At 41.9% G+C, this 15265-nt stretch overlaps 1 protein-coding gene across 5 annotated transcripts in view; it reads right to left on the bottom strand.

Moving 5' to 3' along the window:
- Positions 1-15265, bottom strand: part of RBMS1 (RNA binding motif single stranded interacting protein 1) — a 185252-nt gene that overhangs the window by 35060 nt on the left and 134927 nt on the right. For all 5 annotated transcript variants that reach the window (XM_089519908.1, XM_089519909.1, XM_089519905.1 and 2 more), the window contains exons 5-6: positions 7495-7652; positions 4190-4269 (exon numbers count right to left, since the gene is read on the bottom strand). In XM_089519908.1, coding sequence (XP_089376034.1) covers positions 4190-4269; positions 7495-7652 — 238 coding nt within the window. The remainder of the gene's footprint in view (positions 1-4189; positions 4270-7494; positions 7653-15265) is intronic.

The raw sequence follows: 15265 nt of genomic DNA, 5'->3' as shown, positions 1-15265 counted from the left end.
GGCAAGTCCACAGATAAGAAGAATCCACTCTACTGGAACGTCAAACACTACATCTACTCAATTCACTTGAAACATTAACCACAGAATGACTGACAAGTTTAAACTCTCAGTAACCCAAGTGAATGCTAGAATTCCCTCTCAAAGTGAAATATACTGTATCCCTGGTATCCATGTTTGAGGAGATATCTTGTCAACTACAACTCATTTTGTTAGTTCTTCCGAACACCATGACACAATGAAGATTCATTGACCTTTTCCCAACACATCTTGATGATCTGAGTTGTACCTGGTAGTAAATGATAGTGAAAAGGTTTCTAAAGGGACTATATTAGGCAGAATGCTCATTTTTCATTAGCTCACAGATGTCCTTATCAACATTGGTTGGTACTCACAAAAGCCAGTGGTGAAAATAAATAGCATTGGGGCAGGCTTGTACTCGCCATAAATTCACTGGTAGCATGCAAAACAAATTTGGGCAGGTAACCCCCCCCCCCCACACACACACACAAAATCTCAAGAAATTAGCTTTGTCTCATTCTGTATTTGGGTATCAAGTTTTCCCTTTCACATTTCATCACTACTAAACAAACTAACCAGCTCCTTCTAATTAAATACATTATTACTATTTATTTTCATATACAGTGGGCCCTTGGTATTTGCTGGGATTTGGTTCCAGGACCCTCCACGGATACCAAAATTAATAGATGCTCAGGTTTCATCATATACAATGACATAATAAAATGATATACAATTGGTCCTCCCCTTACGCGGGGATACGTTCCGGATCCCTCCGCATAAGGGGAAATCAGTGTATGCTGGTGCCCCATAGGAAGTAATGGGCTCACGCCCATGGTGTTCACCAGCGCATGTGCACCATGGCCGCATGCCCCATTAGTTCTTTCAGGGCGCGCGATGGGCTCTTCCAGCGTAGCTTCCAGCGTAGCATATGCTGAAAGCCGCATATGGTGCACCCGCATAAAACGTGGGCACACTGTACCTTATATAAAATGACAAAATTAAGATTTGCTTTTTGGAATTTATATATACAGTGGACCCTTGTTATACACTGGGGTTTGGTTCCAAGATCCCCCGTGTATAACAAAATCTGTGTATGCTCAAGTCCCATTAGATATAATGACATAGCAAAATGGTGTCCCTTAGAAAAAATGGAAAATCAAGGTTTGATATTTGAAATTTATACTTTTTTTTTAACATTTTCAAACCGTGGATGCTTGAATCTGTGTATAAAAAATCCATGTATAAGAAGGGCCGACTGTATATTGTTTCAATATCTTCAATCTGTGGATGATTGAATCTGTGGATAAAAAATCCATGGATATGGAGGGCCAGCTGCAGTAATAAAATTATACAGTAGCATGAGTTCCTCTCCCCTATATTCCAGCCTCTTTACTGCAGCTATGTGAATCTTTCCAGAAAGCTTTAATAGTAACCTACTTCTTTTAAAGCACTGGAGTACTGCAGTGCTCAGAGTAGCAATGGTCTGCATTCACATATTGGGTTACAGTCGAGGTGGATGGCACAAAAGCCATGCCTAAATACCCGAAAGGCCACAGATCCCACCCAGGTCGTTTTTCCTATCCAAGTCAAATGTGTTGATTTACCAAAGTGTCTGTGGCCTTTGATCTACTACTGGGGATTTGTGTATATTAAACATTATTTATTTCTTGGAAGCTAAGCATGACCAGCCTTGGTTAGTACTTGGATGAGAAACTGCCAATGACTACCAGGTACTGTAGGAGATTCAGAGGAAGCAAATGGCAAAACCACCACCACAGATTGCTTCCTTAAGAAAACCCTATGAAGTTGGTGGGGCTGTCATAAATTGTGGGGTGCAATTTTAGTTTTCCAGGGTGTTAACCCTATTAAAGGAAACAAAAATATACAGGTTTGAAAGTTGAACTTTTAGAGTTCATACACATCCTTTTAAAAGTTAAGCAAGTTTTTTCCCCCTAAAATTTTTAGAATGTAGACTTCTGGTCACTTTTGATTTCCCAGGAAAGGGTAATGAACAGTAGGATCCATTGAAGCACAAAATTAGGCCCCAGATCCTCCAAAGGTGCCAACACCTGGTTTATAGTAAATGGGACAATGTTTATTTATTTATTTATTTATTTTATATCTCACCTGGTTTTCGCCCAAGGCATTCTACAAAGACAGCTCTCACTAAGATCTTGAATGACCTTTTACAGGGCAAGACTAATGGCCTTTACTCTGTTCTCATCCTGCTCGATCTGTCTGCAGCCTTTGACACCATTGATCACTGTCTCCTAGTTGACATACTCTCTGACCTTGGGTTCTCAGACTCTGTTCTTGACTGGTTTAGATCTTACTTGTCTGGCAGATCTTTTGCAGTAGTTGCAGGGGGCCAGACTTCTTCACCTGTTCCCTTATCTGTTGGAGTTCTCAAGGGCTCTGTTCTGGGTCCCCTTCTGTTTTCTCTCTACACACTGTCCTTAGGAAAACTCATTAGCTCTTTTGGTTTTTCCTACCATCTGTATGCCGATGACACTCAGTTGTATCTTTCCACCCCTGACCTTTCTCCAAGGCTTGAACAGCAAGTTTCGTCTTGTCTCACAGCTGTCTCGCAGTGGATGCGCCATCGGCGTTTGAAACTCAACATGTCCAAGACAGAGCTTCTTGTCTTTCCTCCTAAGCCCACCCCTTCAACACTCCTTTTCTGTCTCTGTGGACAACATTTCTATTCAACCAGTCCAGCAAGCCCGCCGTCTTGGTTTTATCTTTGATTCTTCTCTGTCGTGTATCCCTCAGATCCAGACCACAGCCAAGGCTTGTAGATTCTTTTTGTACAATATTGCCAAAATCCAACCATATCTCTCCGCCTCTACTGCCAAGATCCTGGTCCATGCCCTAGTGGTCTCACGACTTGATTACTGTAACATCCTCCTGGCTGGGCTTCCTCTTTCTCACCTCCGTCCTTTAATCTCTGTCCAGCATTCAGCTGCACGCATTATCACTTCCACCCACCGCTCTGACCACATCTCTCCTGTGTTGGCATCCCTTCACTGGCTCCCCCTCCCTTTCTGCATTCAGTATAAGCTCCTGCTGTCGACATTTAAAGCCCTCCATGGACTGGCCCCTCCTTACTTATCAGACCTTCTTTTTCCTCACCTTCCCACCAGGGCCCTCCGTTCTGGTAGTCAAGGCCTGCTGTCACAGCCCAGGATTTCCTCTGCCCCATCCCGGATTCGCCCCTTTTCACTTGCTGCCGCTCACTCCTGGAACCTTCTTCCCCCGCGAGCAAGAGCCATCACTTCTTTAACCAGCTTCAAAACGGAGCTGAAGACCATCCTATTCAGAGAAGCGTTCCCAGGCATTGCATAATTGTCACTTGCTATTTGATGTTCTTTTGTTGTCTGTTTTATTGAATCACTTCCTGTATTGCTTTGTATTTTATATGTATTATCCTACTAGAGAGGCCCCTCCCCACCATCTTTCCCTTCTCCTTTTGTGTCATGTCTTTTTAGATTGTAAGCCCGAGGGCAGGGAACCGTCCAACTAAAAAGATTGTATGTACAGCGCTGTGTAAATTTACAGTGCTTTATAAATAAAGCTTAATAATAATAATAATAATCACCTTTCTCTCAGCATGGGAGGTAAGATGGCGCCCAGCATAGATTAAAACAAAGTACAGCTAAAAAACTATGATGATAAAAAGGTTTTAAAACTTTAAACAAACAATCCTATTAAAAGATGACTAATTTAAAGCATTATGAAATCACTTTTAAAAAACATAAGAATAAAGGTACAGCATGCACACACTCACATACAGACACACAAACACACACACTTTAAACAAGCCTTCTGCACAGCCAGTCAATTCCCCAAACCTTTTTCAAATTAAAAAATGTCTTTACTTGTTTATTGGGTTTTGTGTTAAAGAAGTACTACAGGAATTGGTTAGTAGCTCTCTGACACTCTAGCATGGCGGCGGCGGGGGGATTTGAAGGAACAGTGGAGAAGGAAAGACATCCTCCCCACTCAAAATTCCCCTCCTTGGATGAAGACTTGACCAGGAACAATGTTCTTAGAGGGTTGGAGCGCAACTACTAACCACTGCTCTGTTAATCATATGATAACAAGAATTACTCATCACATATTTAACAAGAATTACTGATCACATATTTAACAAGGATTCCAAGAAACCTACCAGAAACTCCTGGTGGTGTTTTAATGAACTTTCCATTAAAATGAGCAATCACTGCTTCACATTTTTCTGTTGATTCCATTCTGCATAAAAAGATTTTAAAAAAGTATTACTAATTTGCACATATTTTTGTGGTCTGTGATTGTGATCATGGATGAAACCTTTTGCCCAGTCCAGACACTGTGCCAAATCAGAGGCTTGGCACTACATAAAGAAGCCTAAGCTGTCCAGATTCCATCCATTTTACACACTTGAATGAGTGAACGACTATCAATGCTCACAGAATGGAAAACCAAGATTTCCCAGTTTCAGCATTAATTAGGAGTAGGCAAAACTATAAATGTTGATGGGCTACAACTCCCATAAGCCTTAGTTATCATAGCCAATAGTGAGTAATATTAGGAGTTGCAGTCTAACAACTCTGGTATGGACAGTACAGAGCTCTAGGTTAGCACTGTCTGAATTTGCACAAGGTAGCTTTCACCTACACCTCAGTTTCTCTAGCACATCTGTATGGGAAGTTTTCATGCCTTTTGCAGGGTCATCTTTTTCTCCCTGTTCTTCACCGCAGTGTTTTCAAGCCTACTGGTTCTCCTACAAGCCTTGTACCTTTTTGTGTGTGAGAGAGAAGAGGCAGGTCATCTTAATCATAATTTTACAAACGTTATGTTTGCTAAATCAGTTTTTGTTAAGTCAGACCAGTAACTTATTTATCTATTCTCTTACAACAAAATGTCAGCATTCAAATATTATGAAAATGTGTGAAAACATACATCCAAACACAAACTTCTACTCTGTAGTCTCATTAGATCTTGATAAAACCTCCCTCCAAATTAAAGGTAATGATTTCTAGATATAATCTCTCCTTTTCATTTAGATTAACAGGATTCATACATAACTACCAACTTAATTCAACTTCATATATTACTTCTCTATATACTGTATATAACAGTACTGAATTATTTCAATATGGAGAGGCACTAAATCAGCTATTATAAGTGCACAAACAATAAGGAAACAAGGGGCAAGTACAGACCACCCCTTTCAGGGTGGTCTGTAGGTGCCCATTTTTGGTCCGCAGCATTGCCATAGCAACCAAACCATGCGGCAACACTACGGACCAAAAAAGGGGATGTTGTAAAGGCTGTCTCTTCCTGTGCACGACATATGGGCACTGCGCCGCCCACGTGTCATGCACACGCCCACACGTCATGCCTCCTGTGCGGGTGGGGCGGTGCTGTAATGGCCCCGCCCATATGTCATAGGGCTAGGCAGTGTCTGTTTGGTGTGTGCTGTCAAGCCCTACTATACTGAATTATAGTGTAGTATAGTATAGTATAGTCCTGGTGGTCTGTACTGGGCCAAGATTAGGCTGTTATTAAAACTGATGGAACAATTATACAGTGGGCCCTCCTTATACGTGGATTTGCCATGAGCGGATTTGAGCATCCGCGGATGGCAAGCCCATGCTGCCATTGGGGACAAAAGTCCCTTTCCTCTCCTCCCTTCTTCCTTCCTTCCCTCCCTCCTTCCCCCCTTCATTCCTTCCCGGCCCTCTCCCCATTTCCTTCCTTCCCTCCTTCCCTGCTTGCTTACCTGCTTCCTCCTCGGCAGCTAGTTCTGCACCAGCTTGGCTGTGGGGGGCGGAGTCTGCCGGGGCTGGGAGAGGGCCGAGGCAGGATGGAGTTCCTCTGGGAGTTGGGAGTTTGTTGTGGACCCAGAGCAGAGCAGAGCTCTGGACCTCACAACATAATTCCAACTCCCAGAATTCCATAGCCTTGAGCCAGCATGCTGCATCCACACTAGAGGAGTAACCCGTTTTGGCAGTGCTTTAACTCTTTTCTGGCTCAGGCTATGGAAGGCTGGGAGTTGGAGTTCGTTGTGGGGTCCAGAGCTCTGCTCTGCTCTGGGCCCACAATAAACTCCAACTCCCAGAGGAACTCAACCCTTTCTCGGCCATCTACCAACACTGGCAGACCGCACCCTCGCAGCCAAGCAGGGGTAGAACTAGCCGCCAAGGAGGAAGCAGGTAAGCAAGCAGGGAAGGAGATGGGGATTGGGCCAGGAAAAAACGAGGGAGGGAAGGAGGGAAGAAGGGAAGAGAGAAGGGGAGGCACCACCATTAAGGACAATGGGACTTGAGCATACACGGGTTTTGGTATGCGTAGGGGGATCCAGAACAGATCCCCCACATATACTGAGGGCCTACTGTAGTATAACACTGGTGAATATTCCAAGATGATCAATATGTAAATATTGCCCTATTTCTCAACGGTAAAGCAGCAATGACATTTATTCTGATTCTCAGTATGGCAAAGATAGGTGAGAGAGCCCTTTTCTATTTAGAAGACAATGCCTCCCTCTTCTTCATTTACAGCACTGCTGCTCATGTTTGGTCTTCCAGATGCTTTGGTCTTCAACTGCCAGAATCATCACTCAGTATGGCCAACCATCCATAATTCTAGGAGCTGAAGTCCAAAACTTTTAGAGGACCAGAGTCTGATAATTTCTGATTTAGAAAAAGCAACACATTGACTACAACAGGGTTAGTCAACTTCCACAATACTGGTGCCAGTACTGCCTTCTCCCACAACCTTGATGGGCCACATACACACCCTGACTGCCTCAAATCATTTTAAATATAAATTCACTAGACATCTTTGTCCTGTTTTAGGCCCCCAAACTAAGTTTGTATAGAAAAGGGAAATGACAGAATGGTCCTGTCCAGTCAAAGTGTTTCTGGAGGGCATATACCATGTTGTGGGGTATAAAATTGCATTTAAATGGCAAATCATGCCTCCCATGAGGGTTTGATGATGGGGTGCAACTTGCCATCTGGGGGACAATCCCTCCCCCCCCCCCCGAGTTTCAGGTGACTTGGAGCTCTGGGCCCTGGTGGTGTAGGGGAATTGCTGCCTGTGGACTGCAATTTGCCCACTCCTGCTTTATTATCACACCTACATTTAAAAAAGCACTTCTGTCTTTTATATTCATCTCTTCAATGATAATGGTGGGTGATCTGACATCAGTATTTATAGTTACCATAAATCACTGTCCTAATACTAATATAATACTAATAAATGTGTACTACATATACTTGAACTTTTGGTAGACCGGTTAATTAAGCAAGTATATTTTGGTCAAATTATCAACTTCAGCATCTATGTTTTATGTTTCTTTCTATAGCAAGATTGGCTACATTTTATATAGCTAAGAGTCTTTTCTTCAATTCTTCAATTGATTAGAACCAGCAATACTATGCATGAAACACATTTTAGGAAATAAATGAAGAGCAGCTCTCGTATTACCTTGCAAAGCCAACGCCACGACTTGTGCCATTGGAATCCCGAAGTATTCTTGTAGATATAACCTGTCCAAATGGTTTCAGCATATTTTCAAGCTCTTGCTCATCCATTGAAAGTGGCAAATTGGAAATATATAAATTTGTTGGATCCTGCTCTTGTTGCTGGAAAGCAATCAAAAATTTTCCCATTAGTTCTCAAAAGAGTGATGGACATTTTAAAAATACAATACAATCCATGACCAGAAGCTTCCAGAATAAAGTGGTTCCAACAACTGTCTGGGCTGCAACCAATAAATCTTTAATTCTGAAGTAGTTGAACAGTAGACTCTCAGACTTCATTGGGAGATCAATGGAAGTCCTCCAGAGAAATGGCTCCGGCATAAGCATTATGATTACATCTATTCAGTACAAATAGCATCACCCCATGAAGCTCTTCCTATCTCTGACAATGTAGGTCACGACCACCTCTACAGTGACATTCAAAGAGGAACAACTAAATAAAAAGCCAAGTATTTACTGAACCTTGGAAGAAATCAAAGATGGAAGGACATGCTGCTTCCACCTCTACTCCCCTGCTGCCCATTTTCTTCCTCCCAAACTCTTCCAATCACAACCATTTAAGCTGATTCCCACAGAAGTCCAAGGTAGAATGTTGCCAGATATCATCTCACACCTACATTTGACCTAGGAAAGCATCTTTATGGAAGCACGCACATGTGTTTGCACATGCTGAAACCCATGCCTCTGATTAAAAAATTATGGTGTGTCGGTAGAATACACTTCCTAGCTATGGTTTCCATCACTGCCAATCCTCCCACGGATTTTGCTTGGGGAAATTGTATACAGGAGGGGAATCCAGCAATTGGAAGGGAACCTCTAGATCAGTGGTTTTCAAATGTTGGTCCTCCAGACATTTTGGACTTTGGCTTTCAGAATTCCTGATTGTTGGCCAAACTGGCTAGGGCTTTTGGGAGTTGAAGTTGAAAACATTTGGAGGACCAATGTTTGGCAAACAGTGCTTTAGTTTGAAACCTGTTCATAAATCTTCTGCTTGTATTTTCCTACTCGTTCCCCCCTTTTCTATTCCTTTCTTTCCTTAAGAGCTCAAAATATTACAAACAGAATGGCACCCACACGGAGCTGTTTCTCAAGAAAGACTAAGAAAATGTTCCTTCCACTTGCAGAAACTCCTAGTGCCTGATTCTGGGGAATACCCCTTTCCCTCAGCAACCTGTGCCACCGCTTGTCCCATCCAGCAGCGTTTCCCAGGCTTGGGGAACATTATGGGTGGGGCTGGGGGAGGAGTGGGTAGGGAAGAGCCTTTATCAGCCCTCTTCTATGAAGTTTCTTCTGGATCCCATCCTATAAAGATGTGACCCATGAACCTACATGTGAAATCAGAATGGCACATCTATAACAGCATATAAATAATAATAATAATAATAATAATAATAATAATACGTTTTATTTATATTTCCTGCTTCTCCCAAGATCGAAGCGGGATTCCAACAGAGTATAAAACAGAGAATAGTATAAACACTTACAATTTACAATTTAAAATGTAATCACCATAATATAATAATAATTTGTTGAAACAATCTATAAAAACATTATCAATCTAGCAACATACAATATCAATCATAACATACTTTGGGCTTGAGTTAATTTCTATAATATATACTTTATAACGAATTGGAAGGGTATGCCAATTGAAAAAGGTAGGTTTTTAGCATCTTCTTAAAAATTTCTAATGTAGGGATACACTGTATCTCCTCTGGGAGATTATTCCAATATGAAGGGGCCATGACCGAAAAAGATCTTTGGTGGGTAGATTTTAATATTACTCTGGGGAGCTCTAGTAAAAGCTTCCCTGTAGTTCTAAGAGTGCGGGGCGGATTGTGTAGGGAGAGGCGTTCCTTCAGATAACTTGGGCCCAAGCCATGTAGGGCTTTAAAGGTAATGACCAACACTTTGTATTGGGCCCGGAAGCTAATTGGCAGCCAGTGGAGAGATTTTAATACCGGCGTTATGTGATCTTGCCTTGAAGATCCAGCGACCAGTCTGGCTGCAGCATTTTGGACTAACTGAAGCTTCCGGACTTGGTACAAAGGTAGCCCCATGTGGAGCGCATTACAGAAATCCAAACGAGAGGTTACCAATGCATGTACTACTGTTTCAAAGTCCTTTTGGTCCAGACAGGGATGTAGCTGGCGTATGAGCCAAAGCTGATACCAAGCACTCTTGGCCATTGCGTTCACCTGGGATGATAACTGTAGAGATGAGTCCAAGAGTACTCCCAAGCTACGAACTTTGTCCTTTAGGGGAAGTGTGACCCCGTCCAGGACTGGATGACAAATTTCTCTGTCTGGACTTGGGGCACCTATCACGAGTACCTCTGTTTTCTCTGGATTCAGCTTGAGTTTGTTTTCCCTCATCCAGCCCATTACTGACCCCAGGTAGGCATCCAGAGGAGAGATGCCTTCTTTAGTCACTGTATCAGTCGGAGACATGGAGAGATAGATCTGGGTGTCATCAGCGTACTGATAACACCGAGTTCCATGTTTCCGGATGGTCTGTCCCAGCGGCTTCATGTAAATGTTGAATAGCATGGGGGACAGGATGGCGCCCTGAGGGACGCCCAATGTCAGCTCCCTTTTACGGGAACAACTGTCCCCCAGCCTCACCATCTGGAACTGACCCGAGAGGTAGGACCGGAGCCACTGGAGCGCAGTGCCACCGATACCCAGCTCCCTCAGGCATTCCAGAAGGATATCATGGTCGATGGTATCGAAGGCCACTGAGATGTCCAAAAGCCCCAACAGGGTCACACTACCCCCGTCAATGCCCAGACGAAGATCATCGACTAAGGCGACCATGGCAGTCTCAACTCCGTATCCCGCTCTGAAGCCAGTTTGAAATGGGTCTAGATAATCATTACTAAATATGAAGTCAGATCCCTGAGACATAGGAGATGCATGTGTCTTTCCTCAGAGACAAGACAACGAAACTAAGCAGAGCTTCCAAAACTAGTTAGATTTGCTATGTTTTGGCCCAGCAAATTGTTGTTGGTCCTGCTAAGGAGAAAAGCAGCAGCTGCTGCTGCTGCACTTTTAGGTGCTTAGCAACATAATAAGACATTTGCTACTGTTCTAGGCTTTTCACTTCAGAAAAGAAAAGGTACTGAAAGCTGAAAGCTTCACAATCTGCTGAACTCAATTTGTTTGTCCTCAAGCATAACAAAACTAGGCTGAATTAAGCTAATTCTCTTACCTATGTACACATGCTATCTTTCCTTAGGCATTTGAGGAATTAAGTATCTAATAAGCATAAAGCTATGTTCAGCATTTGTTAAGAAATGAGAGCTACAAGCATCCACTGGAGCAGAAAAAGTAGTGACTGGAGGTCCTACGTGGTGTAAAACTCCCAGTCATCATCTGAAACTAATTAACAAAAACTCTCTCTGTGTGGAACTGTTCCTAACACACAAAGGAGGGGAGGGGAACCAAACAACTTGGCAGCATGATGAGACATCTGTTTTCTCTTGCTCTGCAAAGGGTCACAGGCACAGCTATCAGACTGCTATCCAAAAACATGTGACTGGGATTGCTGACAGTATGGAAGATCCACTGGCAAAAGAGATTCAATTCTGGTTTGCTTGGCTTCTTACAGGAACCATGATATTTACCACTGAAGGAGTTGCACCTACTTTTAAAGTACAGTGGTACCTCGGGATACGAAATACCCAGGTTACGAAATTTTCAGGATACGAAAAAAACCCATAGGAAATTATTGTTCCGGGTTGCGAAAGTTTTTTCGGGTTACGAAAAAACTTTTGGTGCTTTTCTGCGCGATTTCACACGGAATCGCGGCTTTTCCCCATTAGCGCCTATGGGAATTCGGCTTGCGAAAGCCTTTCGGGTTACGAAATTGACAGCGGAACGAATTAATTTCGTAACCCGAGGCACCACTGTATAATTTTGCTGCTTCAAGTGTGGAAATATCCATTCTTGCTCTGACTTCAGTACAGTTTGACAGGATCAAACTATGTACATATATCAAAATCTAGTCAAGAAGAAAAAAATAGTAAAAAACTACATTAGCTAGCAAGTTAATTATCTAGTTTTCTCTCTCTCTAGAACAGTATGGATATTGTTTTTATTCACTGGTAACATTTTGAAGGTAATGTCAGTTACATTGAACTGCTCTTAGTCATATTAAAGGCAAGGCTAATTGTTTAATCATGTGGTTCTTGTCTTCATACACATCCTGTCTCTTTTAAAACAAAACTACTTGAAGCATAAAGTTGGCACAACTGTGTTCCAAGACTGCTTAGAATACAGCGTTCAGTCCTGAAAACACAATTGCTACAATGAGAAGAGCCCATTTACTTTTTATGAATAAATTTCAGCATGTTGTGCAGTACTTTGGAATCTGATATTTCCAAAATCTTAAAAAAAAAAAGCTTCCATTTCTTTGGGTTGGGCTTCAGTCCTACATTAACCATATTAGATCTATGAAAAGCAACAGATGCACAAAATGGTCAAAAGGAGCCAAGGCTTCTACCATAATTGCTTTTTTATGTATAAATTCATATGTTTAAATGACTTTCAGTCACCTGGGTATATCGCCCAGACCATTCAGGTCTGCGGACAGAGTGCAAGTCTATGGACCTTATAAAATAAGGCAGTTACCGCACTGGAATCGTGGCCCAAATGCTTCAGAAGTGCAGAGGTGGGACTGCCAGTTGAGTGTCACTGAAGCACGTCCTACTCTTTTCCCATCAACGAATCATTCGTGGAGCAGCCATTTCTATAATAACGGGATCTTCCGTTATGCAAAAAAATGGCTGTTCCACAAACACTTTGACAATGGAAGAACAACAAAATGCTTCAATGATGTTTGAGAAGCACAACCGGTGATCCCACCTCCGCATTTCTGAAGTGTTTGGGCCACGATTCCAGAGTGGTAAGTGCCTTGTTCTTGTAGTTACAGAAATGAGAATACTGGCAATTATGAGTTCTACACTGGTGTGTGTGTGTGTGTGTGTGTGTGTGTTAGCACCCATATTAAGTGTTCCTTTGATGATGTTGTTTTCCTTCAAGTGGTTTCCAATGTGGTGACCCCACCACAGGGTTTCTGGGGCTAAGAGTGTGTGGCTTGCCCAGGGTCATCCAGTGGGTTTTCATGGCAAGCAGGGAATCGAACCCTGGTTTGCAGAGTCCAGTGCTCAAATCGCTACACCATGCTGGCTCTCAGTGTTACTGCTGATAGATAAAGAATATTTTGAGGACTTTTCCTGATCCACAAATGGTTTATGAAATAATGTGACTGCTGTTATGTTGCCATTGTCACTGTTAAACCACTTCTGGGTTTAATTGATTTTGTTGTTTTTTTACCTGTAAATGCTATGAATACTTCTTTCTTACAGAGAAAGGAAAAAAATGAATATATAAATAAAGACAGCAGATAGTCATGATCCCTTGATAATTAAAAAAAGATTAACAGGGATTAGGACAGATTTGCTTAACAAGCTATACCTTAAGAATGCATCTGTACTGGCAGCAGTGAAGCAATATCCCTACCTGAGGGAACCATAATATGCATTTCTACTCGCCTCTTCAAGAAATTGGAAAGTAGGAGAGGAAATGTGGTGGCAGGCACTTCCTATCACCTTAATTTATCTATGTGCATTTTTATCCTGATTTTCCAAAGGCCCCTGGCAAGCTGTAGAATGAAAAAACAAAACAAAACAAAAACAAACGAAGCTGGAGAAATAAATGATGAAAACAGAATACAGGAAAAACGGGATGTGGAAAGTTTTTTCCTGTCTCCATCCCAAGATGATTAGAAGGTCATCTCTCTTGGTGTTGTGCAAAGCAAGGCATGGCGGGAAGTCTGAAGGAACACTTATGCCTGTGTTTAGGAACTTTGCTGCTCTGGTTTTTGAAAACACAGTATTAGGTAGGGCAAACCTAAAATCACCTCTCCCACACTATGCTACAATTCTCCAATATTTCACAATGGTTGAAAGGCTGGTCCACTTATTAATATAGCAACAGAGATGTTTCCAGATGGATGCCTCCCCATACTGCTGTTCAAAAAATACTGTGTAGCTGTTTTGCCTTTCGCTTCTTAATGGATTTTCTGTGGTAAGAAAGAAGATGGAAGACATGGTGGAAAAACACAGGAGGGTTACAAATGGAAGGTGACATCATCTGAATCCTGCATAAAAATTCAGTGAACGAGGGAGGGCATGTACATAATAGAAGGCTTGCCTGGAAGCATTTCTCATTATTTACTTCCTTCTTTTCTGAAGAACACAAACTAAGATTAGTGGAAAAGGGAGAAAACTCTGAAAATCTAATGACAGATGTGAAAGGAAGCACATGTCTGATGCTGCCACACACACCATTTTTTCACCCAACAAAGGCAAAAATGCACCACTTAAAATTAGAAGATCCTTTGGTGAGAGGAAATTAGGCTCAAACAACACACCCCATGTAGTATATGTTTCAAGACATACCATTGCAACCTGTGACATAAAGGTGTGGGAAAGTATATTATTTTAATGTAAGTAATATACTTTCCCACACCTTTATGTCACAGGTTGCAATGGTATGTCTTGAAACACTTACAGTTGGGAGAATTGGCCAAAACTAACAAACTGAGTTCTGACAAGGATAAATTTAAGGCAATAGTTTGACAGTGTGAAACAAAATGCATAAGCACAGGATGGGTGTCACTTGACAGCAGTAAATGTAAAAAGGATCTAAGTCTTAGTAGTTTGTGCAATTAACAAAAAGCCAATGAAATTCTAGGCTGCATTAACAGGACTATAGTGTTCAGAACAAGGAAAATAACATGGTGAAAATGCATGAAGCAAACCGCACTAAAACTAGGGTATGGGACACACTGGTGCAATTATGATCAAACTGTTCCTGAGCTTTGACTCAGTGCTGACCATCAAAATACTGCAAAGAAGTCTCAGCTTCATAGTGCTTCCCACAAGATCTCTCAGTCCAATTTTATTATGAAATGTTGAGTCCTGCCTCCTGAAAGAGTCTTATAAAAAGAAAAACTGGTGCACCATTCATACTGCTCTTAGATCTATATGTGTACAGAAAAGAGACAGTCTTTACTTCCTGATTACAATGGCATTCAAACAAGACAAGAAGCATAGCTGAAAGGAGCCTTTATTTGTTGCCAGACCGGGGTACAACAACATAGTTGAGCAATCTGAAACAGAGTTTCTTTTCAGTTCACAAGAATGGAGACATTCCTAAGTGCCATGTGCAAAAAAAGGCCAGTCCTTTGTATCAAGACATTTTTGGAGCTTTAAGAAAACAATGCAGTGAAACCTATTAGAAGCTCTAGATTCAGAAGGTATATTGTGTCTACATCCTGTAGGAGGCATTTGCTAAGGACTGATCAACCTCAGGAATGGTTAGTCTTCATCTTGAATAGTGAAATTACTTGGTTTGCCTCAAATGAAAGGAAATTTTGTTCAGTGCTCTCTGTAACAATTAAGTTCTGTGTTCTTCCTTTTTTAATCATTGTGTTTGTATTTGTATTCTACTTTTGCTGTTATAATGAACTTAAAAAACAACAAGAAGCTCTAGATCTATGAAGTTTACATTTTGGAGGGTGCCACACTAAAATGGAGAGCTAATTGTGGCGCCTTACAGACGGGCCTAAGCGACACCGTCATTGCGCCAGGAATACGTGCGAGGGGCGGCGCTTCCGGACGTGCCTTGCCCCTCGCGCATATTCCGTAT

Source organism: Sceloporus occidentalis, unplaced genomic scaffold (genome assembly GCF_023333645.1).
Source record: "Sceloporus occidentalis isolate IW3139 unplaced genomic scaffold, rSceOcc1.0.p SCAF_4, whole genome shotgun sequence".
NCBI lineage: Eukaryota > Metazoa > Chordata > Lepidosauria > Squamata > Phrynosomatidae > Sceloporus > Sceloporus occidentalis.
This window is presented reverse-complemented; position numbering and strand designations above follow the sequence as displayed.